Source organism: Acinonyx jubatus, chromosome A3 (genome assembly GCF_027475565.1).
Source record: "Acinonyx jubatus isolate Ajub_Pintada_27869175 chromosome A3, VMU_Ajub_asm_v1.0, whole genome shotgun sequence".
In the NCBI taxonomy this organism is placed as follows: Eukaryota; Metazoa; Chordata; class Mammalia; order Carnivora; family Felidae; genus Acinonyx; species Acinonyx jubatus.
Genome location: NC_069388.1, coordinates 1,807,949 through 1,834,797, shown reverse-complemented (window position 1 = coordinate 1,834,797; position 26,849 = coordinate 1,807,949). Strand labels below are relative to the sequence as shown.

The 26,849-nt window shown below is 56.7% G+C and overlaps 1 protein-coding gene across 6 annotated transcripts in view; it reads left to right on the top strand.

Moving 5' to 3' along the window:
- Positions 1–26,849, top strand: part of OSBPL2 (oxysterol binding protein like 2) — a 36,945-nt gene that overhangs the window by 8,429 nt on the left and 1,667 nt on the right. For 4 of the 6 annotated variants that reach the window (XR_003416281.2, XM_027046532.2, XM_027046533.2 and 1 more), the window contains exons 2-13: positions 4,537–4,709; positions 8,007–8,151; positions 9,867–9,942; positions 13,469–13,603; positions 14,056–14,153; positions 16,868–17,050; positions 18,656–18,763; positions 19,371–19,460; positions 21,776–21,899; positions 23,309–23,437; positions 24,423–24,546; positions 25,459–25,549. Coding sequence is in view for 4 of the 6 variants with exons in the window: in XM_027046532.2 (XP_026902333.1) it covers positions 4,673–4,709; positions 8,007–8,151; positions 9,867–9,942; positions 13,469–13,603; positions 14,056–14,153; positions 16,868–17,050; positions 18,656–18,763; positions 19,371–19,460; positions 21,776–21,899; positions 23,309–23,437; positions 24,423–24,546; positions 25,459–25,549 (1,340 nt within the window). In the remaining 2 variants the exon portion in view is untranslated. Of the gene's footprint in view, positions 1–4,536; positions 4,710–8,006; positions 8,152–9,866; positions 9,943–13,468; positions 13,604–14,055; positions 14,154–16,867; positions 17,051–18,655; positions 18,764–19,370; positions 19,461–21,775; positions 21,900–23,308; positions 23,438–24,015; positions 24,222–24,422; positions 24,547–25,458; positions 25,550–26,849 lie in introns of those variants that run through there. The other 2 variants (XR_008289008.1, XM_027046537.2) reach the window with 2 other exon arrangements.

Below are 26,849 nucleotides of genomic sequence, written 5' to 3'. Positions count from 1 at the left end.
GCCTCCGGCTCCTGGCAGCCATCATCTGTGTCTATGAATTTAACCACTCCTTAAGTCCTCATGTAAGTGGAATCAGACAGTATTTGCTTTTTGTGCCTGGCTCACTTCACTGAACACAGTGTCCTCAAGGTCCCTCCACGTGGTGGCGGGTATCAGCCTTTCCCTCCTTTCCGAGGCCGGGATGGTCCATTGCACGTATAAACCACACTTGGTTTCTCTGTTCACGCCAGCGGGTACCGGCTCGCTTCCACGTTTTAGCTGTTGTGCATAATTCTGCTGTCAGCCTGCGTGTGCAAACATCTCTCCAGGACCTTGCGTTCCGTTCTTTTGGGCAAATGCCTGTAGGTGGGATTGCCGGGTCATGGGATAATTCTGTGTTTAATTTTTGAGGAACTGCTATCCTTGCCTTGTTCCTGATCTTAGAGGAAAAGCTTTCAGTCTTTCGCCTTTGACTGTATTTGCCGTTGGTTTTCATATTTGGCTCTGCCTAGGGGGTGGTACTGTCCTTCTATTGCTAGCTTTTAGAGTTTTTATCACGAAAATGTGTTGAATTTTCTCAGATGATTTTTATGCATCGACTGAGAAGGTCATGTGTGTTTTCCCCATGATTCTGTTGATGTGACCTATTATATCAATCAGTTTTCATATGTTGAACCATCCTTGCACTCCAGGAAGAGATCCCATCTGGTCGTTGTGTGTGGTCCGTTTAATGTGTTGCTGAATGCGTTTTAATGTGTTTATTTTACTGTTATTTTGTTGAGGACTTTTGCCTGTGTTCTTAAGGGACATTGCAGTGTAGTTTTCTCCTCTTGTAGTGTCTTTGTTTGGCCTTGGTTCAGGGTCATGCTGACCTCATAGAATGAGTTAGGAAATGCTCCCTCCTCTTCAATTTTTCAAAAAGTTTGAGAAGAATTGGTCTTAGTTCTTCCTTGGATGTTTGGTAGAATACACCAGGGAAGCCATCGGGCCTAGGGCTTTTCTTGGCTGTGAGATTTTTTTAAGTGAAATTTTTAAATTTATTTTGAGAGAGACAGAGAGAGAATGTGAGCAGGGAGAGGGGCAGAGAGAGAGAGAATCCTGAGCAGCCTCCATGCTGTCCGTGAGGAGCCTGATGCGGGCCTTGATCTCACGAACCGGGAGATCATCACCTGGGCCAAAATCAAGAGTTGGACACGCGACTGACTGAGCCACCCAGGCGCCCCTGCTGTGAGAGTTGATCCTTGGTTCAGTCTCCTTACTAGTCACAGATTTTGTGTTTCTTTGTGTGTTCGTCTTGGTGAGGCTTGTGTTTCTGGGAATTTGTCCGTTTCAATCTAGGGTATCCAGGTGGTTGGCGTATCATTGCTCATAGTTCGTAGGCTCTTACGAGTCCTTTGTATTTATGTTGAATCGGTAAGAATGTCCAATTTTAGTTGCGTATTCTCTTTTTCTTAGTCTACCTAGCTGAAGGTGATCATTTTGTTGATGTTATCAGGGAACCAACTTTTAGTTTCATTGATTTTCTCTGTTTTTCTGTCCTTATTTCCTTCTGTCTGCTAACCCTGGTATTTGTTCTTTTTCCTCAGCTTGTAAAGTCGGGTTGTTGATTTGAGTTAGGTTGAGAGTTTTTGATGCTGGTGTTGGTAGCTATAAGTTTCCCTCACCTCAGCATTTGCTTTCACTGCGTCTCCTACGTGTGGGTATATTGTGTCTTCATTTTCATTTGTTTCTAAGTATTTTCTCATTTCCCTTGTGATTTCTTCTTTGACCCGTTGCTTGGTTAAGAGCCTGCCGTTGGATTTCCACAGTTTGTGAGTATTCCAGTTTTCCTTCTGTTCTTGATTTCTAACTCGTTGCCTTATGGGCAGAGGAGGTGATTTGCGCGAGAGTTTTTGGTAAAATCTGTTGAGATGTAATCTGTGGCCTGACGTCCGGTCGCTGCTGGAGACCGTGTGTCCTGTTGCTGCTTCGGGGCGTGTTCCAGGTGTGTGCCGTATTTTTGCTTGGTTTACTGTGTCAGGAAGGTCCTCTGTTTCCTTCCTTCCCTTCCATCTGGTTGGTGCCTGCCAGCACGTTTTTAAAGTGTTAGATAGGACTTATGTTTGAACAATCTAAAAATCCAGAATTGTAATTTAACTGCAGAAGTAGATTCAGCACTTTCATTTACTCGTGTCCCCGTCTTTCCCTGTGAAGATCACCTCTGGGTGGCCTTGCCTGGTGTTTATAGAGAAAGAGAGATAACTCACAGTTCTCCTCTTGAGTCGACCCTGGAGAGTAACCTCCAGGGTCCCTTAGCCACTCACTCAGTCCTAGACGAGCAGATCTGTTTTCCTGAGAGAATCGTGCAGATGGATGTGTAAGGCTTAGGCACAGGTACTTGTACGAGTGGTGGAGGAACATTTTGCGTTTTGAGCCAGGGTCCTGGACGCACGGACGGCAGTCAGAGGGCGCCCCTCGGAGAGAGCTGGATGAGACTCCTCTCAATGAGGGGAGGCGTTTTGTGGGAAGCCGGGAGGACTGGTGGTGTCTCCCAGGCTGGTGTCCCCCTGGAGAGGCCGGGAGTGAGTATCCACTGCAGCCCGTGGTGGGGGATCACCGCACGGACGGGTCAGGACTCCCGGCCCCTTTGCCTCTCACACACCCTCATCCCATCCCATGGACCCGCTGGAAACTGCTCTGTAGCAGCGCCCACCCTGGTTACCTGCCCCTCCCCCCCCCCCCAGCGGTGCAGAGAGGCTGCGCCCAAGAGGAGACAGGAGGACTCCTGGTGCTCCCGTCGTTGACTGGTTTTTCAGAGCAAGTCGGCTGTGCTCGCTGCGGCAGCACGGGCACGACATCAGAGCGACACTGAGGAGATCGGCGTGGCCCCTGCTCCAGGACGACCGGGTGAGCCGGCATCATCCGGGACGGCCGCCCCGTCTCCTTCCGGCATCTTCGCGAGCGAGGACCCAGCTGTACCCGATGTGTCTCAGTGCCTTGGAGCATCCTGGTGCTCAGACGGTTCTGTTGCAGAGGGAGCCTCTGCAGGCCCATCCTGCATCTTGTGCCGGGACTCCCAGCTTCTTGCTGCCCTGGAGGGTTGGTTCCCAGTCCTGGATTCAGCCATTTCTCCTCCAGGGACCCTGGGTCCTTTGGGTGGCTTCTAGCGGGGCAGAGCAAGTTGCTACGTGTTGTAGAGGGGACACATTTTGTCCCAGAGGAACTGGAAGTAAGTAATAACTTCTCTAATGTGCACAGGCAACGAATCCCGGACTTGTGAGCGAGGCTTTGTATGGGTGTTTCCAGAAGCCGCCTGGTGCCTGGTTCCGCCGGTGGGAAGGGAAAAGGCGTCTCTGAGAGAGCCCTTCAAGGCAGGAAGAATGGAGGAACTTAATGCCAGTTTGTTTTCTAGTGTGGGAGCTCGTGTAGCACCGGACGGGGCCAGAGATGAGTCGCTCTGGGGACGTCACCCAGTGCTGTGTCTCCACTCCAAGGACAGAGGGCATGTCCCTCCCTCGGGACCGGCTGCTCCTTCACCACCCTCAGAACTCGCAGGAGGGCTCTGGGGGCCCAGATGTGTGAGATGGACTCAGCTTGTTTTTGTAAAAAGTCAAACCTTCTGGGACAAGGCTAATCTTTTGCTCAGTCTCTTCCATTTATAAAATCCTGTTCTTCCGGGCGCCTGGGGGGCTCAGTCAGTTGAGCGTCTGACTTCGGCTCAGGTCACGATCTCGCGGTTCGTGAGTTCCAGCCTCGCGTCGGGCTCTGTGCTGACAGTTCGGAGCCTGGAGCCTGCTCCGGATTCTGTGTCTCTCTCTCTCTCTGCCCCTCCCCCTCCTCTCAAAAATAAATAAACATTAAAAAAATTGTTTAAGTTGGCATGAAACAAATACTTGAAAATCATTCTGCACATTTGCCTATAACCACCTGTTGTAGCTTCCGTGTGGGTATGTGGTGACCTCCAGTGGGACGTCTGGGGGCAGGTTTGAGCCCCAGACATGTGAGTGAACACCCAGTGAAACTGACCCGCCTTTCCACCTGTACAGTAACTGTCTCCGAATCTATCATTTCATTGTTTTCTTTTTAAAAATTTGTAATTATCTTTAAAAAATGGAAGTACTGTATAAGGGCGCCTGGGTGGCTCAGTTGGTTAAGTGTGTGACTCTTGATCTCGGCTCAGGTCACGATCTCACGGTTCGTGGGTTCGAGCCCCGTGTCGGGCTCTGTGCTGACAGCTCGGAGCCTGGAGCCTGCTTCGGATCCTGCGTCTCCCTCTCTCTCTGCCCCTCCCCTGCCCGCTCTTACTCTGTCTCTCTCTCAAAAATAAATAAACATTAAAAAAACACTAATAACTTCAAATAATGATTACTTCTTGATCTATTATTCATTGATGGATATTTATATTATGGATGTTTTCATACTTTTTGAAATCCTGCATTTGTTAGATCACTCATTTTATTTCTTTGCTTACGTTGTAATTGAGATTGATTTCAAGAATGGTGAATGGGTATTTTCTAAATGTTTCTGAACCATAAAACTTCTGAAAGCTAAGTGTACTGAAATGTTTTCTCCCCTTAGATTTCCAGTGCCTGTTGGGTTTTTACCAGAAGGAAAGTTCACGGCGCACGATTACTTACGCTGTCGATGTAGGTCCAGTACAATGGTTCAGTAGAAGAGCCAAGACTGGGTGGCGAGGGAGCCGGGCTACGGCAGGATGAACGGCGAGGAGGAATTCTTTGATGCTGTCACAGGTGAGCGGGGCAGGAAGTGACTCAGAGGCCACGGTGTGGGCGCAGGAGCTTGGGTCCGGGTCCTGGACTTGGCCTTGGGATGTGAGGCCATGCAGGAGAGAGACCCGACGTGTCCCCCGGCGTTGACTCGCATGTACCCTATCCCGGCTGCGGGGGAGAAGCTCAGCTTTGGGCCACAGGTGATAACAAGAAGGGGCAACTGGGTTTTAGTCTTTAAAAGAGTTGCCCTGGAGCGTAAATACTGTTATTTGGATCCTAAGTGAGACGGGCAATTCTCTTATGTTATTTATATGTAACGATCAAAGCCTCGCTGTCCTCTGTTCTAACCGGATCTTGTTTAGTGCTGCGTAAAGTGTTCCAAGGCTCGTGAGTGTGCGTGCTTCCGCGACGCCTCTTACCGTTTCAGAGTTCAGCTACGTTTCGCTTTTCCTGTGACCATTTTAAGGACTGCTGCGCAGCCTGTAGTCCGAAAGACGATAGTGTATGCCTGACGGAAAACAGTGTGTTGAGGGCATGGGGATTTGTGCGGGGGCGGGGGGCGGGAGGGGCAGGGGAGGGGAGGCTGGGCTGGGTCAGCCCGCACTGGCTCAGCTTGGCTGCTCACCATCACCGGGAAGGAGCCCTGAGCACCTGCAGGAAAGTGACAAGTAGCCGTATGGGCCCGAAGACTCTTCAAGTTCAAGACGGCCCTCCATTCTCTGTGGTCAACAATTGGAACGTCCTTTGTCATCTGTTGAGGACTCTTACTGGTGGAAAGGGACTTCGAGAAACTATTCTAGTCCAATTCCCTCCTCCTTAGGTGGAGGAGTATAAAAATAGCAACTTTGAAATATTTCTCCAGACCAGGTTTTTAGTGACGGTCTTTCAGGTGTGGCCAAAGGGGCTACTTCCGTAGTGACTGCTGTGACTGTCCCCTCTGGACATGCTTTGCTGTGTGAATGTCTGTCTCCTGGAGCCCGGTCAGTGTGCCCGGGGCGTTCGCCACTCACCGGCCAGACTGGCACCTCCTCCCAGACCAGGTTGATGGACCGACAGCCCGACTGTTGACTTATTCTTGTTTGAGATGCAGGCAGCAGGAGGGGCTGAGCTCAGTTACTTGAGTCGTCTTTCCTGGTCTCGTAGCTGCGGTCTTCCTCGAGACTGTGCGCCTAGGAAATGCGCTTGTCCGCCTAACCTGCACGGTCCTCAGTGACCGCTTGCGTCGTCTGAGACGTGCTCTGTGGGCCTCCTGGCCCTTGTGGGGCGACCAGGCCTCTAATCAAGAGAGCCGGCCTTCGCGTGCCCTTCCCTTAGGACTCTTGTGGGCAGCTTCCCTCTGCTTGGGACCAGTGGACCTGGACCCCTGAGCGTCTCCAGACTCTGCCTGGAGACTTTCCCCAGATTGGACCTGAGCTTCGTGTGGCCCGCCGTTTAGAGAAGCCCCCCCCCCCCCTGCCCCCGCCTCCCCGCACGGCTGCACTTCTCTGCACGTCTCTGAGACCCGGACGCAGCTGTCCACGGAAATGATGGCTCACCTCGGCTCTTTGGTCTAAACCAAATAGTGGGAGACAAGCAGCAGGGCCCCGGGGAGGCACCGTGGAGCACGCAGAATCCCGATCACTTCGCCACCGGACTCACCTTCCTGTGTAATCTAAGGGGAAGTGTCTACGCCCGGCAGTTTGTAGAGGAGTGGCTTCATGGGCAGTTACTTCCTCCAAGAACCGGCACTATTAAGAGGAAAGTTTTCAAAGTACATGGAAAACTTGTACAGATTAAGGGCTACGGAAACAGACCTGTTAACAGCGTGTACCTCTGAGCGATCAGATGACAGGTGATTTCAAGTTTCTCCTTTGTTTATCTGTATTTTTTTCTGCAATAAACACGTGTTGTGCGTTAAAATGTTTAAACCGTTTATGTCGCGCCGGCTTAATGTGAGAAAAGACTTCAGCAGGGTTCTCAGTGACGTGTCGCCCTGTTTTCCCGGGCGCAGGTTCGGGCAGTGATTTAGGTGAAAGTTTTCCTTCACAGCTGCCGCCTGCAGCCTCTTAGCGTTGACGGGGAGTCCGTGGGGACAGGGACACACGGAGGAGGGCGGGCAGGCCCTGCAGCACGGGGTCTCCTTAAGAAGCCAAGTTTGGACTGGGGATTAAGTAGATGTTGCTTTTGTCTCAGTGAGATCAGAGGTGACAGGCTGTTTCAGAAAATGTTGATCGTTAAAGAGGCTTGTTTTTAATGTATCCTCTCAAAGCCACCATGTGATGAGTGTGGACACTCCATCTTGGGAACCTGTCAATATGGAAAAGTACAAGACAGGACTCTTTTGTGTATTCTCAGGAAAGTGTCGTGGCAGGTTTCTTTATATTTCGGGCCTGACGGCGTGCTCAACCCGCCTGGCCTTATGCCCTGGGCCTCCCCCTGGTCTGTGAAGTGAGGGGCCAGCGGGAGCACCGAGCTCCCTGTGAGCCTGCGTCCTCCCGGCAACAGTCACTGTCATGGCCAAGCGCCGTGGTCCAGGAGCCCCTCCCTGGTGGCTGCGGCTCACCGAGCTCTTTGTGGCTCTTTGTGGACGTGGACGTGGGGTGTGCTCTGAGCTCCAGCTGGTTCCGTGCTTGGGTTCTTGCTCATGGGTGTGAGAGTCTGGCGGTGTGTTTGCGTGGTGCAGGTTCTTGTAGCATCAGTGCTGTGGCTTGTATTTTATTTTATTTTTAAAGTCTATTTTGGCGGGGGGCAGTGGCTCCCAAGCTGGAGAAGGGCAGAGGAAGAGGGAGAGAGAATCCCAAGCAGGCTCTGCGCTGCCAGGACGGAGTCCCGTGTGAGGCTCGATCTCATGAACGGAACCATGAGATCGTGACCTGATCTGAAATCAAGAGTGGGACATTTAACCAACTGAGCCCCCCAGGCGCCCCCACGGCTTGCATTTAGAAGAGGCGGGGCTGACTGCAGACCTTATGCAGAGACAGGACATTCTGCAGCCTAGAGGCGGGTCTGAGTGCCGGAGAGGCGGCCTGCCCCGAAGGGCGTGAGCCCGGCCTGAGACCCAGGCACACCGCGCTCCCCGGCCTCCCAGCCAGACCTCAGGTGGCGGCCAGGCTGCACCGGGTGCACAGGGCACCCGTGCTGTCTGAGCTCCTGGGGAAGCCCCCAGAAGCGTTCCTACCTCCGCCTCTGCCTCGGGTTCTTGGGGACCAGAGCGAATTGTGGCAAAATGCGCCCGTTAGGAATGAAGTAGAGCTTCCGGTATTCCGCGCTCAGAGCTCCTGGAGCTGGGCTTCCGTGTCCCCCCGGCCCTGCAAAAACTACCACTCTGCTTGTGTGCAGGCTTCGATTCTGAGAGCTCTTCCGGGGGATTTTCAGAGGCAAGTCAGAGAGTCGCTGCGGTGATGTGTGTGGACTCCGGCAGAAGTAACGGGGTCGGAAAGGCCGGGGAGAGGCCCCCTCGAGAAAATGGAATTCAGAAGCACAGGTACGTCATCGTGCGCGCGTTTTAGAATCTTCTGCTGTATCTGTGACGCCCTGGCCGTGCCACAGGGTGCTCCTTCAGCTCTCCTGAGTCCCGAGGCCAGGGGTGACCCAGCCATGGTGCCCCCGGACAGCATCCCCTGGTGCCCTGTTCAGCCACAGATTCTGAGACCCGACGCCACTCTCCTTGGCTCCTGGAGGTCAGTGATGGCGCTTCCTTGACTGCTGATTCGGGTCCCCGCCCCAGGACTTGCGGGGTGGACCGGGGGGAGGGCCGCCCTCCTGCTGCCCCCTGCAGACCACCTGCCTCTCAATGTCACACTGCCTGTCTGCCCTACGATTTGGAAATGGGTGTTTAGAGCAGCAAGTCCCTCTTTCCTTTTCCCCACATTTCCTTTTCCTTCCGAGTTAGATTCTAGAGACCGTGACCTAAGTCCTCCCCAGCAGAAGTGAGGACAAGGGCAAGACAGGCCCCGCGAGGCGGTGGCGGTGGGCAGGCGGCCTCTGACTTGCTTTGCAGCTTGAGGGAGCCCTGCAGCCTTACCGCAGCCCCTGCTCTGGGCCCTAGACCCCAGCGCCTGCTAGATGCACGCAGCGGGGGACTCGGGCGTCCCGCCCCTGCCTGTCGGCTCGTTCTCCCAGCAGGCGTTGGAGCACCTCTGCACGTGTGCTCCGATGGCCTGTCCTAGAGTGGGTCATGGTCTGCTGTCCTCCGCTCAGTGCCCCATGAATCTGGTTCGCGCGTCGGCCTAACACCGTCCTCCTGCCCCCGCACATGGTCGCCCAGCTCTGACATGTGGTCCCGTTAGGCACGTCTGGGCTCCTCGGCCTTCCCGGCTCCTGTGTCACATCCCAGTCCGGCCGCCTCTCCTGCGCCCCTGTAGCGCCCGTAACTGCCTCCACACCCTCCCATCTCCTCTCCACCCTGCGGGCACTAGACAGGTCTGAATGCACTGCCTCTGCCTCTCGGCCAGTGTCTGCGTGGTCCCCAGCGATGGTGAACAGAGCGCCTTGGCTGGGAGAGGGGACCACAGGGTCATTCTCCTCTTGGGATGAGGGCCGGCCCTCTGTGTTCCTCTGGCTCCGGCCCCGGGCCCGTTGTCACTGGTCCCAGCCGACAGGGGCCTCTTTGGAGTCCTCAGGTGCAGCCAGCCCGTTCCCACAGTGGAGCCCCATCTGCCCTGCTACCTTGGCCCCCGGCCCCCTCCTCCTGCTCTTCCCTCCTGACCCTTGCCAATGGGTCCAGCACACCTCCCCCCAACTCTAGCTTCACAGCCCGCTCAGGCACCCCTCTTTCCCAGGTGGAATAGTGTCTCATCCCAGCCCAATTCCTGGGAGGGAGACTGCCGGGCCTCCCCGGGAAGCTGGCAGGAAGAGAGCCTGGAAAGGAATGAGCCTCAGGAGAACAAACTTGTGTTTGAAGGGGACTCCCGGCAGGCTCCCGGCAGACTTCCGAAAGGTTTTGTTAACGCGGCTCTGTCTTGTGCCTTCCTGGCCCGGCCTCTGCCGTGGTCACCGTCCTTTCCCGGGAGACCCTCCAGGATGCCTGTGCAGAAACCTTTCTTTAGGACTTAACAGCACTCAGGCTGCCAGAGCAGACACATGGCCGGTGTTTGCATCTAAAAACTAAAAAAAAAATGGTCACTGGGCAAAATCATCAGTTGGGTGAACCTGGTGCTGGAGGGACCAACCCGTGTCACTCTGGTCGTTCCTTCATAGGACGTCATTGCCTGCCCCGATGTTTACCAGAAGTGACTTCAGCGTGTGGAGTATATTAAAGAAATGCATCGGCCTGGTAAGTTCAGAGGGACTCATTTCAGGGCCTGAAGCTGAAACATTTTCAATTCCTGGGTATCTGTTGCACTGCTGATAGTTTAGGGAGACGTGCTCTGCACATTTGTAGCACGAGGATGATAAGATAGGACAGGGACAGACGTGGGGTGGGGGAGAGAAAAGGCGCGAAGGCTAAGGTGTTCACAGCCAGCAGGAACGTGATCCCACAGGCAAGCCTCCTGATGTGAGATGCATCACAGGGGTTTACGTTGACCCTGGCGTTCTGTGACGGGCTCACAGTCGGCTTTGGACAGTCCGCACGACGTGGGGAGCTTCCGCGGGCTGCTCGACACAGGCTGAGGGCGAGCCACGGGCAGGAGTGCGGGACCTGGGGCACAGCTCAGATTCTCAGGGTTTGCATCAGGGTTTGCTCAGAGGAGGTGGTTGGATAATCGGTGTCCTGGGGCCGCAGGCTTCTTTTCTCGTGGTCCTGCGTGACGGGACTGTCACCGTCTGGGAATGTGAGCTGTGCCCCCCTCGGGAGGGCAGGGCGCACCGCAGGCCGTGGGTTGTACCAACAGCGTTGTATTGACAGGCACGCGGCTCTGTCCCCCGTGCCTCCCACGCATGCTGCCACCGCCGTTTATTTCTGCCCTCGTCTCTTTCAGCCCCTTTCCCAGAGGAAACTGCTTCTTTTCTCCCACTTTTTATTTTGAAGTAACTTTGGACTTCTAGACGGTTGTGGGTGGTACTTTGAGCTGTTTGCCCTTCACCCGGCTTCCCGTTGTGGTGACGTCTCATGTAGCAGCCGGGGCTCGGTGAGCGAGACGCCAGCGTTCCTGTCGGAGCGTCACTGCTCACCATGCACTTGACTTGGCTTTCCTAGTACTCCCTGCTGTCTTCGTACTGGCGGCTGGTGTTTAGGCACCAAGGGCTGGCGCGGGATGTGCTTGGCGCTCCTGGGGTGACCCTGCCCCAGGCCTCTCGGCAGACAGAGCTGGAAAGCCCAGGCGTGCCTTCTGACCCTGCTTCTGCACACACGGGTTCGTGTACACACCTGTTTGGCTTTTTTATGTTTTAATTTTTTAAGATTTTTATTTTCAAGTAACCTCTGCACCCAGCAATGGGGCTCCAACTCACAACCCGAGACTAAGAGTCACTCCAGCTAGGCGCCCCACACGTCTCTTGTCTTCTAAAATGGCACGCTTGGGATTCTTTTCTCTTAGCAGTGTTTTCTCCTACATTTCTGGCTGTGTGAGCAGGTCAGGTCTAGGCGGGTGTATCTGTCTGAAGATAGGTGTCGAACTTGACTAGCTCCTTGGTCGGGCGCCTGGGGGGCTCTGTCGGTGAAGCGTCCAACTTTGGCTCAGGTCATGATCTCACGGTCCATGAGTTCGAGCCCCGCATCGGGCTCTGTGCTGACAGCTTGGAGCCCGGCGCCTTCTTCGGATTCTGTGTCTCCCTCTGTCTCTGCCCCTCCCCGGTTCGGGTTCTGTCTGTCTGTCTGTCTCTCTCTCTCAAATAATAAACACTGACTAGCTCCTTGGTCCTGCAGCTTCTTGTCATAAAGTGACACCATCACATTGCCTTCCCCAAGGACCCGCTGTAGGGTGGATTCGGATTAACACGTGGGTCGGCGCATCCCCGGGCTACACCGGCTCAGCACCCACGGGCTTCGCCTCTGGGGTGGTACACGGCCCTCTTCCTCCTTCGCTCACTGGGACGGCGGCCCCGGGCTGGCCAACGGGCCGCTGAGGCAGGCAGGGCCAGGGAACACCGTCGCGCCTCGCCGCTGCCCGCCTCTCCTCGTAGTTTGAAGCAGACCCCACTCGTGAATACTTTTCGTGTTGCTGAAGGATACAGATTCTCTTTACCACCAGCACGGCCACCCTCACACTTCAGAAGGCCACGCGTTAGCACCATCTGCTACCCACCGGGTCCAGTCCCCGGCTGTCCGAGCACCATTCTGTCTGTGCTTCTGCCGTCTGTGGTGTTACCTCCCTCCCGACTAAGAGCTCCTGGCGCTCGGGCCGGTGCCGTCACTCTTCCTTTATTTCCTGGGACGTTTCTGTGCCGAGAACGTGCCCTTCTACGGCCGCCAGTGCGGTTTGCAGAAGAAAGTCAGGGTCAGTGAGTGATTCTCACTTTATCACGGTCGCCACGTGATGTGATTCACTAGCATGACCCAGCATGGCCAGTGTAACCAACTAGCTTGTCTGTGTTTCTTTTTTTTCAAACTCACGGAGTCAGACCTCCCCGGTGCATTCCAGCCCCCGAGCCACTCCCTCTTTGGCTGTTAATAGCCTCTTCGGCTTGGCCGTGATCCCTTATAGACGAAGCTCTGGCTCATTCTGTCCCTTTCTCGTCCAGGATCTGGAGTCGGCCGCTTGTGCAGGGAGAGAGAGGACTCAGGACCACAGCTGGGCCCTAGGGGTAGGGGGTGGGCTATGAATTGCTGTTCTAGGTCTTTCCGGGGGGAGAGCTAGGAGCTGTTTGGATTTGTTTCAACGACGGTTGAAATCTGGGATGACGGGATTACTCCAGCCCCCTCGGTCGAATGTCTGTGCCTCTTCCCCCCACACCCGACGATCCCAGTTTCTAACGACAGTGCAGGTGACCGATTTAGACCAGCACTCAATTAATGACTCACCTGCTCTATCCCACACACACGACGGTTCCGGAGGACAGGACCACTTCTGCCGCCACCAGCGTGTGTGCTGACACGTGGGAGTTGGTTGCCTTTTGTGGGTCGTTTTGTCCGGAGGGCGTGTCTCCGGTCACTGTGCTTGGAGTTACCTGCCGTGGTCCCCGTCCACGTGGCTGGGCCCCCAGAGCTTGTGTGCGCTCATTTGCTTCTTTTGTTCTCGATGTTTAGACATTGGTTTTCTAAATTACTTTTGTTCAAAATCGTAAACCTAAAGTCAGATCTCTGGGCTGAGGTTCCAAGAATTTCCCTTCCTGTCCCTGCCCTCGCACTGCACTGGCCCTTCCCCTCGAGGAGACCATTTCCACCCTCCGTGGTCTGTCTTCCCGTGCCTCATGAGGGGACCGTGTGTCATCTCCTCCCTCTTTCTTCAGACGAACCAGAGGCTTTTCCGCCTCTGTTTTGCTGCGTGGTGCCACAGCCACGTGGAGCCACTGCTTAGGCTTACGGTCACCTCGCAGTGCCGTGCCTTCTGGCCGCCTATCCCTGTCAGATGTCTGCTGTGTGTTTGCCAGAGCATCTGTGGGGCGGGCTCCCGGAAACGGGGCCGCGGGACCAAAGGGCAGGTGCACACGCGCTTCTGCCGTGGTGCCCCGTCTCCAGGCGGCCCCCTTCTGCACCCCCACCGGCTGTGGGGGCCTCTCTCTGTCCTGCCCTGCCCTGCCCGTGGCCTGTGTGCAGTGCTGCTGCTCGAACAGGCGAGCAGGCCGGGTCTCCACGGGGTTGACTTCCTTTCTCCTGACGAGCTAGACGAGCATCTTCCCTGCGCTCAGAGCGGGGCGGGCGTGGGCTCGGGTTCCTGGGGATAGTCCCGTGGTGACGAGTCTTCACTGGCTCCTTCCAGGAGCTGTCCAAGATCACCATGCCCATCGCCTTCAACGAGCCTCTGAGTTTCCTCCAGCGGATCACGGAGTACATGGAGCACGTGGACCTCATTCACAGAGCCTCCTGCCAGCCCCAGGCCCTGGAAAGGATGCAGGTGAGCGGTGGGCCCCTTCTGGGGGCGCCAGACACGAGACTGTGGTGTTCAGTGAGCGTGACGCCACGTGAGTGGCCCCGTGGTGATCGGTCCGCGTGGCTCCCGCTGACTCCTGGGTGCCGTCCTGCCCTGTGCCTCGGCTCCTCCTAGGTCCGCTCGGGACCGGCCCCCCTGCCCCCCCCCCCCGTTCCCCCCACCGCGTGTGGGTGCGGCCACCCCGGCCGACCTGGCGCAGGGCCTCGGGGCTGCCCGGGCTGGGGAAGGGGGGCACACGGTTCCTGCCCGTGTGGTTTGAGGAAGTGCTCGTGCTGAAGGGCGTTTCCCCGGAAGTTCTGTAATCTCAAAACACGTGACAAGGGAGACTCGTGCCACCAGGAGCACATCTGGCGCGGAGAGGCTGCACGTCCGCCCCCCCGTGGCCCCCCACTCACCGTCCTGTGCGCTGTTCCCAGTGCGTTGCTGCCTTTGCGGTGTCAGCGGTGGCTTCCCAGTGGGAGAGGACCGGCAAGCCCTTCAACCCGCTCCTGGGAGAGACGTACGAGCTGATCAGGTAAGGGGTTGGGGCTGCGGGCGCCCGGCATGGCTGCGCAGGGGTGAAGCGGAGCGCCGGGCTCCGGAGAGGAGGGGAGGCGACAGGCGACGGAGGGGCGCTGGCTCGCCTGGAACCCACGTGGACACAGGCCCTCGTGCGTGAGGCCGGCCCACGTCAGCAGGGCATCTGGTGACTGTCGCCAGGGCAGGTGCAGCTGCGGGCAGTAGCTCCCGTGTGCTGGCGAGGGGCCGGGTGGGGTTTCTGCCGGGTGGCTCCCCGTGCTGCCCCCCCGACCTGGTCTTCTGACCTGGTCTTTGAGCCCCGCGCACGCCCCAGAAACGGCACGGCCTGTGGCGGTCCTGGCGGGGGCCCCACGAGGGTGGACCGGGCCTGTTTGGGGTGCTCTTTCCCGACCCCGCTGCCCGCGTGAGGTGCCCACCCAGACCAGCAAGTAAATCAGCGGACGGGGGCGCTGTGCTCCCCGCCGTCTGCTCAGCCCGGCTGGGGCTCCTCTGCGGGGCCGTTCGGGGCTCCCTCCGGGTCCTGTAGAGAGTCTGTGGGGGTGTCTTAGTAAATGAAAGCGTAACTTCAACGATAAGAGCACACCCTTTTTAGAAGATGCGTGAGTTGAGAAAAGCGAAAAGGGAGATGTCATCCCACGGGAGACCGTGAAGGTTGTGGTCGATTTCCTCGAGGCATGCACGTGTGTGGTTTGTCATTTAGCATCGTGCCATCGTCATTTCCCCACGGTGTCACAGGCTTTTGCTAAGTTACGCTGCCACGTTTTGTGTCTGGCGTTTGCGTGCGCCCCAGCTTGACGCACGCACCGCCCCCTTGCGCCGCGGAGTCGTGGCGGCGTGCTGTGTTGTCACGGCTTCTTGATCTGAGGGAGCCCTGCGGGTTGTGCTTCTTGGGCCGTTTATTGCCCTTAATGGCCGAGTTGTTCATGGCCGAGTTGTTCATGATGAGAGTTTCTCAAAGGTGAGTAAGTGGTTGTGGACGGTGGGGGGGGGGAGGGGGTCTGCCTGAGTCAGCGCGCTGGGCGCGTGCGGCTCAGGGAAGCGTGTGGCAGGGTGTGTGTGTCAGCACTGTTTTCACACCTTTGTGGGAGGAGTCAGCAGTGTTAGCAACACAGGCGTAAATCACCTCCCACTCGGGACGGTGGCACAGATGTCCGGGTCCAGGCTCTGACCTGTTTCTGGCCGCCCGGGGCAGCCCTGCCGCTGGCCCCTCTGCGTGCCGCTGGCCTGGTTTTCTCACGGACGGAGATGTTGGCTGCCGCTCGGTGCACGGGCACCTGCTTTCGGAACCCTGCTGCCTTTGAGGCAGCCGGGCGGGTTAGAGGCACGGTGCTGCCGTGGGGGTCCGTGCAGGCGACCCTGGGTGACCGTGGCAAGTCCCTGCTTCTTCAGTCCAGAGATGGGGGACCTGAGGCCCAGGTGAGGGAAAGACCTGCCCCGAGACTCACTGTTCAGAGGAACTTTTGTTGTGAGTTCCCAGAGAACGCTTTCTTTATCAGCCACGCCTCTGCTGCCTCCCCACGGTGCATGTGTCCTGGTGCTGGGGTGGGTGGCTCTGACCTTGTCTAGCCACCAGGAAATTATTGGCGTTTTCGTTATTAAAAAGCACCATTAACATATCTTGAAAAGAGGAATTAAAGCTGATACGAAAGAAGTTCCAGACGACGGGAAGTGAGCACGTGGGTTCACAGACAGCATGACCCACGATCCACGACCCGTGGTGCTGACGGCCACCCCTGATCATCAGTCACTTCCAGGATTCGGCTGAGGGGTTGAGGCGAAGCCCCGGACTGACCGAGAAACGAGCATCTTCCCAGGCGTGCAGGCCCGTCTTCGGGTCCAGGTCGCACTGCGGCCGCGTTTGCTGCACGCGGGGCCCCGAGGGCCCTTCCGGTCTGAGGAGCTTTGTAACTAAACCAAGTCTTTCTCCAGTGTCTTCTTCCCTACAGATTGCTCCTCAACGGCTAAAAATAGCACTTTCTTTTCTTAGACAAGTATTCATTTTGTAAATTACATACCTTGGTTGGCAACCTTTTAAAATCTAATTTTTCAACTTTCCTTCCTCTGTAACGATTGGAAATTCTGATTCCAGTTAAGTTAGTAATTATGTGGTTTAGCTTTTATAATTTTTAACGACTACAACTGTAGGTGTATTCACAGTTCCGGAACAATTAAAAACTGACATTTTTATTGAAAAAGAGCATGTACTAAAAATCCTGTTTCCTGGCCCAGGAGTATCTTGGGGCATCAGACATGGCATGTCACAGAACTTCCAGGAGCCCTAGCAGGGACTAGAGGAGGGCCCCCTTTGGGAAGGCCGCGAGCTCCCCACTCTTGCGGGTCTTGGGCGCTGGGTGCCCCTTGAGGGCTGAGGTGGCCACATCTAAATCACTGGCTCTAGGAGTTTTCTTCTAGGCCTGCACGTGCTGGGGGCAGCTTGAGTGGAGGCCCCTCACACTCTTTCTCCTTCCATGCGGGGTTCAGATTTGCCCAGAGGCGGTGGGTGCACATGCAAGTGTCTGTGTGGCGGGGGGGGGGGGGGGGGGGGCGGTCAGTGTCAGGCCAAGGGTGGCGTCAGAGAGCGAGTGTTGAATATTTCTGTCACTCAGGGTGGCCAGGGGCTGCGGGGCTCCCCCAGGAGGTGTGCCGAGCCAACCTTTGTCGGATTTCGCTGTCACTGATGTGCTCTCTCCCTCTTGTTTTTGTGCCTAGGGAGGATTTAGGGTTCAGATTTATATCCGAGCAGGTGAGCCACCACCCCCCGATCAGTGCATTTTATTCAGAGGGCCTCCACCAGGACTTCTTGTTTCACGGCTCCATCTACCCGAAGCTGAAGTTCTGGGGCAAGAGCGTGGAGGCCGAGCCCCGGGGCACCATCACGCTGGAGCTGCTCAAGTGAGTGCGGAGGCCGGGGGCCTGGCGGGCGCCTTTCTTAAGTTCCAGCGGAAGGGTCTTTCGCCTGGCAGACACTCCTTCGAACAGGCAACGCCCCCCAGACCCCTCATCGGGACTGGGTGTGATGTGGGCGTCTGGGACAGCCCCCGAGGACCTGGATGGCTTTAGTCACTGCCTGTGGTAGTCCTTCCACTTGGTGACGAGCCGCACGTAGCACCTTACAACAGCCACTCTCTCCTCTGCCTCGTGGTTTCCGAGGGCTAGGGCCAGGGTGGGGGGCGGCGTGGCGGGCGCTCTGGCTCAGGGTCCCGTGAGGTGGCGGGCAGGACGCGGGCCGAAGGCGGCTGGTGGGACATCTGCTTGTAGGCCCCCTTCCGTGGCCGTTGGCAGGAGGCCTGGGGGTGCTCACAGCGGGGTGCTGGCATCCACCAGAGCTGGGGACCCAGGGGGGATGGAGCCACGGTGTCTCTTAGGACCTCATCGCAGAAGTGGCCTCACCCTGACCTTAAACCCTCGTTGGTCACGAGGACCACGCTGCTTGAGGGTGGGAGGGAGACACGGATGAAACCTGGGAGGTGGGGGACTTTGAGGGGCGTCGTGGAGGCTGCCCGCACACCCATGAAATCTCAGTCCAAACGCTCCCCAGTGCGGTGTTGTTCGGACCCCTTGCAAAGCAAAAGCCCAATCTCTAGCAGTCGCGTGGACGTTGCAAAACCAGCGTAGACCCGGTCTAGGCCACGGTGTGCCGCAGGCTCCCTGAGATGCACGTCTTGCTAACCGTGGCCCGCCGTGATGAAGCACGGGGTATGATTTTTGTTTCACGTTGGCCCAGCCTGGCTGGTTGCCGGAGAATACCAGCCCCTGACCCCCGTGTACCTCAGGGCTGATGGGGTCACCAGGTGCAGTGAGGGCACCCCATTTCTGGGGAGCATGTGCGTCTTGCGGCGGTCCGTGCTTTCTTGGGGCGGGGCATGCAGAATTGAAAAGTGGCAAATCTTATTGATTAACGCATTTGAGTTTCCCCTGGAAATTTGAGGGGCCCCGAATACTTGTCCTGAAATACTTCTGCTCTGAGCTAGTCTCTGCCCTTGATCATGGCTCTTTGACACGGCCTCCCTCGAGACACGGGTCTCATGAACTTGCATCACATCCGTGGGGGTTCTTTTCTCCTCGGGTCAGGCCACTGGGGGAGGATGAGGGATACGAGCAAAGGCGTCCGGGAAGGCGTTCCGAACGGAGCTGCTCCCTGGACCTCGAAGGGGTGTGGGCCGTGCGGCTCCCGCAGGCGCCGGCTGAAGAGGCCATTGTGTGGACAGCTTCCCGGGACAGCCTTTTCTCTTTGTCTCGGTGGTCTCCTGTTGCTTATTAACTTGTCTTGACATTTAAGTAGAAAGCTTTGTTGATGCTACAAAGGAAAGCAGAAATAAATTTCAAACAAATGCTAAGTAAATAGCCGCTGTTCGAGGGAGTTCAAAGCGATATTCTGCTCCGGCACAGCTTTTAAGGCAATTACGGCTTAATTCTGTCTGGTATTTTGCTTTTTAGGGTCACGCAGTGCTTTTGTTTGCTGGCGTCTGACTTCGTGTTTTCTGGCATCTTTCACAGACACAATGAGGCTTACACCTGGACCAACCCTACCTGCTGTGTGCACAACGTGATTATCGGGAAGCTCTGGATAGAGCAGTATGGGACGGTGGAGATTGTAAACCACAGGTAACGGCACCGGTCGTGCGCCAGTCGGACACCGCGCCGAGCTCTAGACGCGCTTGCTGTGAGCTCGGGGACACGCTTCCGGCCTGCTCCAGGCTGCCATTCAGGCTGTCGGGGTTCGGCGCGCCTGCGGGAAGAGCCAGGCCTGGGGGTGGCCGCCACGGTGCCGGTCGGTGGTGGCATCATCTTTGTGCCCCTGCTTACCTCTTGTTTTGGTTTCAGTCGCAAGAGTGAATTGATTTTGAAATTTTAAATGACACTAAAGAATGATGGGATTCCCACGTGAAACATCCTCAAATACTGACCTCTGTCCACCCTCGAACATTCCTCCTGGAAGTTCGTGACATAGCGGCTTTGTTTTGCAGCAGCTTTATTGAGATACAATTTGCATACCGTAAAATTCACGCATTTAAGCGAGTTTCGGTGTATCTACTGAACTGTACTGTCGCCACCAGGCAGTGTCAGAGCATCTCTGTCACCCCAGAAAGGTGCCCCGCGCCCATCGCGGTCACTGCCTGACGCCCCAGCCCCGGCCACCCGGGGGTCTCGGTTCACCTTTCCCAGACATTTCGCGTCGTACGACGGAAGCCTGTGTTTGTTTTTCCCGCAGAACTGGAGATAAGTGTGTGCTTCATTTTAAACCATGTGGACTGTTTGGAAAAGAACTTCACAAAGTGGAGGGGCACATCCAGGACAAAAAGTAGGTCTGCGTCCGGGTGGCTCACTGTGGGCGGCGCGTGCGCCCCTTGATGGTGATGTAGTTGTGCCAGTGACGTTTGTTCACACTAGAAAAGATTATGACTCTGTTTGGTTTAGAGAAGACGCTCCCTCGCTGGGTCTACAGAGAGACGAAGGGTTAGTTTTAAGTGTCGTTTCCGGGCGGTGAGTGATCGGGGTCTGTCTCGCCCTCTCCGGAGGGGGAGAGGTCTGGGTCTGACTCCTTTTGCTAAAACGGACGTGAGGAGATGAGGTGCTCTCACTGGGAGGAAACGCTGCGCTTTTGCCAACAGAACTGAGGTGGAAGACGTGACCACGCGTCTCCTCTGTGGCGGTGTCTGCCTCGTGTTGCAGACACAACTCAGACCGTGGTGGGAGCCTCCGTTCCACAGGCCGGCTCGTGGCACTCTGTGAGTTAGAGACTTTTTAAGTGTTGGACCAGAGACACGGTCAGAAGTTCCCAGTAGATTTTCCGGGGTTCTCTCTCCTTTGGGTTATTTCAAAAAACATTTTTTGTAATGTTTACTTATTTTTGAGAGAGAGAGACAGAGTGTGAGTAGGGGAGGGGCAGAGAGAGGCGGAGGGTCGGCCGGGGACACAGAATCCGAAGCAGGCTCCAGGCTGCGAGCTGTCAGCACAGAGCCCGACTCGGGGCTGCGAGACCGTGACCTGAGCCGAAGTTGGACGCTTGACCGATCGAGCCGCCCAGGCGCCCCGACCTTTGGGTTGTTTTATCTTATGTTTTTGGCCTCAGATTTCTCACTTTTTATTCCCCAGTCAGGAAATTGGGATTTGTATAATGTCATGAAACCCCTTCCACCTCCTAAAAACTAGACATTTTCTTTCTTTCTTTCTTTCTTCCTTCCTTCCTTCCTTTCTTTCTTTCTTCTTCTTTTTTTTCTTTTTTTGAAGTAGCTTCCATGTGAACATGGGGCTTGAACTCACCACCCTGACATCGAGAGTCAGGTGCTCTACCCACTGAGCCAGCCAGGTGCCCCACCTACGTTTTAATTAGAAACAAGTTTCCAGTGTAAAACGGTGGGTGCTGTTTCTTCTTCTGCTGAGTACCAGAAAGTCACCTGTTCAAACAGCCTGTCAGATGCTTTTAGACTTTAGACTCTGACCGCCGTGCCCACTGAAGTGAGCCGGGGCTCAGCTCGGAGACCTTGCAGGACAGCAGCCCTCTTCAGGACAAGGGCACCGGCCAGTGCCCCGAGCAGCCCGTCCCTGGTGGTGGAAACAACCCAGAGAGAGACCGTGGTCTGCGTGAAACGGGCCTGCAGAAACGGGCCACTCCTCACTGCCACGCGCACCGTCCCGGAGGGTCTGCAAACCCTGTTCTGATTTTTTGATTTTCCATCCCAAACTGGAGTGAGCTCTTGCCTAATGCCGTGCCTCTTGGGGACAGAATATGTCGGCCAAGGTGACTAAGTCCTGAGTGAGGACTGGCCGAGTGTCCCCCGCCAATCCCCGCGTGGCCACTTTCCGGGCTGAGCCCGAGGCAGGGGTGCCCGCCCTCCCAGAAATGTCACACGCCTGGCAGAACAGCATCTCCAGGGGGTGCGTGGCCACCGTGCTCTCCCCGCAGGAAGACACAAAAAAGACAAAAAGAAAAAACAAAAAACAGTCCAGCGCTGTTGGCGTTGTTCCTTTTGGAGTCCGGCAGAGCGCTCTGGTGGTTGATGTGGACAGTTTCCAGAGGTCGTTAGGAAATGAAGCAAGCAGACGGGTACTGATGTGGGCATCCGATCTGTGGATATGAAGATAAAGCAGACAATGCCAGCTGAAATTGCGAGGGCTGTTGATGTGATTTGTAGGAAAGGGAAGGACACGGTCTTGGAGGTTCATGTATTTCAAGGGCAGTGGCCGGACCAGCACGTGGGTTCCAGTGAAACCTTCCCTTTTTCTCACCTTTTCTTGTCCACACTCGTGGGGGCTTGTGCCCTTATCTTCTTTCTGCTTTGGCAAATTAGGCCCGAGGGGGGACCCTCAAAGGCAGATTTTCCTCTTCGCACCTCTGTCCAGAGAGGTTCTAAAATTTACAAGGAGACAAACCAGAATGGGAATGTACTCCACGGTCACGGTCACAATCGAGGTGCTGCCTGTTTAGATGAAGGGTTTATAATGGCTGTAAACATGGTTTTGAAAATTCCCTTTGATGGGACGCCTGGCTGGCTCAGTCAGAAGAGCACACGGCTCTTGATCTCCAGGTCGTGAGTTTGAGCCCACGTTGGGTGTAGACATTGCTAAAGGTAAATAAAAAAACTTAAGCAAAATAAAAATTCCCTTTGACTACAGCAAAAAGAAGCTCTTTATGATCTATGGAAAATGGACAGAGTGTTTGTGGGGAATAGACCCTGCTGCATACGAGTCCTTCAAGAAGCGGGAGAGGAGAGGCGACCTCCTGAGCAAGCCACAGCCGGTAAGGTGCTGCCCCCGGGGCGGGGGGGGGGGGGGGGCCGAGGCAGGGAGGGCTTCAGAGTCGAGTGCGGGGGGAGTCTGCCTTCCCTCTGCTGGGCCTGTGGGGTCCCAGCTGGAGAGGATGAAGGCCTGGAATCCGCCCGTCCGTCTGTGTGCTGCTCGGGGCCTCGGTTTACCTGCGTCTCTGTGTGCAGAGGCTGCTGCCATCAGCCGGGCTCGGGGGCCACTTGGTACGCCATGTCCCCCAGGCCTGGCAGAGCCCAAGTGCACCTACGTTTCTTTCTGGGAACGCCGTGCTCCGGGTTCTTCTTTGTAAACCTCCTGTCTCCCAGCACCTCGTTAGCTTAGACCTATTAAAAAATGAAGACTGTCATGTCTGTGTTCTGAGCACATGTTCTGAGCACCAGGTAATATATTCCACAGTTGGGAAGTTTTGGCAAGGATACTTCCCCCCCCCCCAGAGCTTTGGAATACTGATGATCTCAGGGCTAAAACTAGAAGTGGTAGCTCAAAGGAAGGGTCAGGTTGTTCGAGGTCAGAAGAGAGAGTGGGCCGGGCCCAAGGCGTCCAGCCTCCCCCAGGGTGTCAGTGGTCCGGCCCTGTGGCATCGCCTGAGTGCTGCTGGACACCTTCCAACGTGCTCTTTGACTTTAAGAAGCAAAAGGAACGTTCCATGTGAAGACCACACAGACTTGGAATGTGAAATGCCCGGAGGGGTGGCTTTTGGTGCCTTAGTTTAGCTTCGTTGTCCTCTGGGTGACTCGACATGAGACAGACTTGTGTGAGCACTTGCCCGGGAGCAGCCTTCTGTAGCTCCTGGCACCAAACCCCGTAGCCTGCGGCCAGCAATACCGAGCCCCGTTGGACGTCGGCCGGGAGGGTCCCGAGGCCGCGTCGTCATGTCCCCGCGTTCTCCCGCAGCAGCTGCGGGGGTGGCCACTGCTTCCTTCTCCGGGTCCCGCTGCTTGGGAAATGTGAGGGTGGTTGCGTTTCGTCTTCAGATGTGGTCTGCAGGCGGGGTTCAGTCTAGAGGTGCTAAGGGTCCATGAGGTCGCCCGGCGTGAGCGGTTCTGGCGGAGGGCCGAGCTGCGGCGTGTGGGGACTGGCTCCGGCCGGGGAAGGCCGCACCCTGCCTGGCTGCCGCTGTAGAAGGCCCAGCCCCCCAGCCCCACCTGCCAGCCGGCGGCTCCCTAGGTGTTGGTGTGCGCTCTCCCCGGGGGGGGGCGGGGGGTGCACTCCTGTGCTGCTGACTTCCTGCCCTCTGGGGGAGCCCCAGCACGGGGAGCCCCTGCAAAGAGAGCATCACGGCATCTTCTCCCTTACCAGAGAGCCCATCTTGCCCTGCCTGACAGTCGCTCCGAGAGTAGCTGTCCCACCTGGCCGGCCGGCCCACGGTGTTCTGTGTTTCAGGACGACAGCTCCCAGAAAGCTGATGGCGACGTGGCGGATGCCGTGCCCGAGGTTCAGGAGACTGTGCAGGTCATTCCAGGCAGCAAGCTACTCTGGAGGGTCAACACTCGGCCCCCCAACTCTGCCCAGGTCCGTACCCCCGACCCCCGCCCCTCTCCGCACCCCTGACCCCTGGCCAGGCCAGACCCCTCAGCGGTTCCCCGGCCCCGTGTCCACGCCGCCTAGGATCTTGCTTCCGCAGAGTGAGCCTCCGAGGGCTCCCCGTCCTCCCGGAGCCCCAGTCAAGCCTTGGCCACGGCTTGGCCTCCCCGGGGCAAAGGCAGTGCTCTGCCAACATGTCGTGTGGGTGTGCTGCCGTGCCCGACACGCGGTGAGACAGGTGCCCCGCGTGCACACGGTACCTTCTCTAGGCGGCCTGCACCGACTGGGTCTCACTGAAAGGGGCTTCCAGACTGCTTTCGAGAGATTATTTTCCCGACTTGTCGGTTTAGATGCTTAAATGCCTTTTGGTGCTTATGTTTGAAAATGACGCTTATAATTTATATTGCACATAAGCTTATTACATCCTGTGTGAAAGGGTGCAGTATAGAGGGCGACTGTATAAATGTAATAATTTTGTGTAGTAACTTTTATTTTAATATCTCGTTCATACGTAAGACAATACGGAGTACACGTGAAGTATACCTTCACTCCTGTCACCCTACTAGACCACAGTAAAAAGGAGACAGAATCCCCACCTACACGGACGTCACCTCGACGCAGCCACTGCTGGCTCCCAGCAGAGTGTAAAATAGTCCGACCCAACAGGGCAAAGGTGTACTTCTTGCCAGGAATTCCTCTTACAAACAACACTTGTTCCTCCTCCCTGTGGTTCGTGTCTGTGGACCCAGGAGTGGAGCTGGAGGGCCGGCAGGTGCGGGACAGTGAGGAGGCGCTGGGGGCCTTCCCAGAAGCTGACGGGGGGCGAGGGGGGCTGTGGGGCTGCGTCCGCACAGACTGGGGCAGAGCGTGGACCGGCAGGAGTGGCCAGGACCCGGCCGCCCCGAGCGGCCTAGCTGAGCGGAGCGCGGAAACATGCCAGCGTGGTGATGGGTCTCCGCGCCTCTCCCCCCAGATGTACAATTTTACCAGCTTCACCGTCAGTCTCAACGAGCTACAGAGCGGCATGGAGAAGACCCTGGCTCCCACGGACTGCCGCCTGCGCCCCGACATCCGCGGCATGGAGAACGGCGACATGGGTGCGCTCGCGGGCCGGTGGGGGCGGGGGGCGCCCGTGCTGCAGGTGGACAGACAGGGAGACCGAGGACAGTGCATCTCGCACTCTCCGAGGTGGAAGAGGTTTAGAAATCCCAGCCTGCTGCAGACCAGTCCCCTTGTGGGTAGGATACGATTAAGTTACTAGAAAAATGAAGGACAACGCGTGCGAAACACGAGTCCCCCGGTTCTTCTTACCAGCGAAATTGGGGTAACGTTTCCAAGGTTGGACGTGTTCTGCGTCCAAAGTCAGTGTAGGACCTCATCCCAGGCCCAGGCTGCTCGCGCACCGTGGATGTCTCCGCGTGACGAGGGGGCGGCCGCACGCCGGCTCACCCGTCCACGTCAGCCGTGCGGTGGGCCACTGGCCAGAGGGCCGTCCCAAGCGGTCCTGGGTTTTGTGGACACAGTCGGCGTCGAGTGGAGGCACTGCACAGGGCAGGGAGACCCCCACTCTCCAGGACCAGTGTCTGCACCTAGACCCGGGACCGGGCCACAGAGCCCCGAGGGTCAGGTTACGCGGGACGGTCCTCTGTGGGAAGCGGCCCCCGCTGGCCCCGGCCCTGCCCTGAGGGTCAAGTCGCCCGCGGGCCTGAGCTTGCCCTTGCATGGTGCTCCTTTCCGAGCCCTGCTGCGCCCTCCTGCGGTGCGGGGGAAAGGCCTGCCTCTCCCCGCAGCCACACTGGGGTCGGGGCTCTGCTGTAGCCTCGTGACCGTGACCGGGTGTGGTTTGCAGACGACGACGTTTCTGACCAGCGTGACTCTCACCTAGGGTCTGGGGGTGGGGGCGCTGCCGCATCTGTCTGTTTCCTTCCACCCTCGCCTCCGTTGGTTGTAAGCCGGGAGCCTCACCGTCAGCTCTGAGTCCTTACCCACGCCGTGTGCTTGGCCCCCAGATCTGGCGAGCCAGGAGAAGGAGCGGCTGGAAGAGAAGCAGCGGGAGGCCCGGAGGGAACGGGCCAAGCAGGAGGCCGAGTGGCAGACCAGGTGAGGCCTGGCGGCTGGGAGAGGGCAGTGGCCAGGGCCCCACGTGCACCTGTGGCTGAGCAGAAGCTATTTTGGGGTCCCATTAACGCGGGGCCGCAGCCCCGGGTCTGGCGTGGGTTGCGTGACACAGACGGGCCGAGTGTCCCCGAAGGTGAGTAGGCACCCTGCCAGTGCAGGGACAGGTCCCCTCCGACCCGGGCCTGGCGGTCCTGCCCACAGCGCATCTGACCCTGAGCATTCCTCTCAAATAGGACACAGTTTAAAACAAACCGTAGTCCGAACCAGGCCACCAGCTGGAGGACGACACAGCTTGTGGAAAGGCAGTGCTGTGGAAGGAATGGTGTGTTCAGCCATCGCCCTTTGGCACTGCTGCAGGTTGCTCTTGTCCACATCACCTGCCACGTGGCACGGGTGGCCGGACAGGCCCCGGCCGGCCCCACGTGGTAGCCTGGAGAGGGAGGGTGTGGAGAGTGGTGCCCGGGGGCATCGCAGGTGGGGACACACCTGTGTTCAGACCAGGTGAGAGGGTCACAGACACACAGAGACAGACAGAGACAGATAGAGACAGGGAGCAGACCCTGTGGGCCCCGGGGCCTCCTGCTGTCTCACTGGAAAAGCGCGGTTGGTTTGTCAGTGGTCGTAATTACGTGAAAACAGCCCATTCGGTGAGGATTCAGTCGGGTAAGTACCGTAATACTTGGGCATAATTAAAAACATATGTCCGTTAAAATGTTAGTCCTAGCAAAATCTTGGGGTGCATGGGGCACCTGGGTGGCTCAGTCGGTGGAGCATCTGACTTCGGCCCAGGTCATGATCTCACACTCCGTGAGTTCAAGCCCCACGTCGGGCTCTGTGCTGCCAGCTCAGAGCCTGGAACCTGCTTCTGACTCTGTGTCTCCCCCTCCCTCTGCCCCATCCCCACTCATGCTCTGTCTCTCTCTGTCTCAAAAATAAATTAAGAAAAAACATAAACAATTAAAAAAAAAATCTTGGGGTGGCTTTGAGCTGTTCACTGAGTGTTTTTTCCAGTCAAGCTTGATGCGCTGTAGGCATTGTTTTCTAGGCCTGGTCACGGTCGCCTCCTGTGGCTGTTTTGTAACTAACATTTTTAAAACCATTTCTTTGTGCTTGGGCTTCTGACCTGATTTAAGTTCGCGCTTTCAGTCTTTCCAATATTTGGAATTGGCTTCATTCCAGAAAAAGCTTGAAAAGCATCCACCCTCCTTCATTGTCTTTAAGGAATCGATTTAAAAAATACATTGCAGAAGTAGCGATATCTGGTCCTCAGATGACTCCTTCT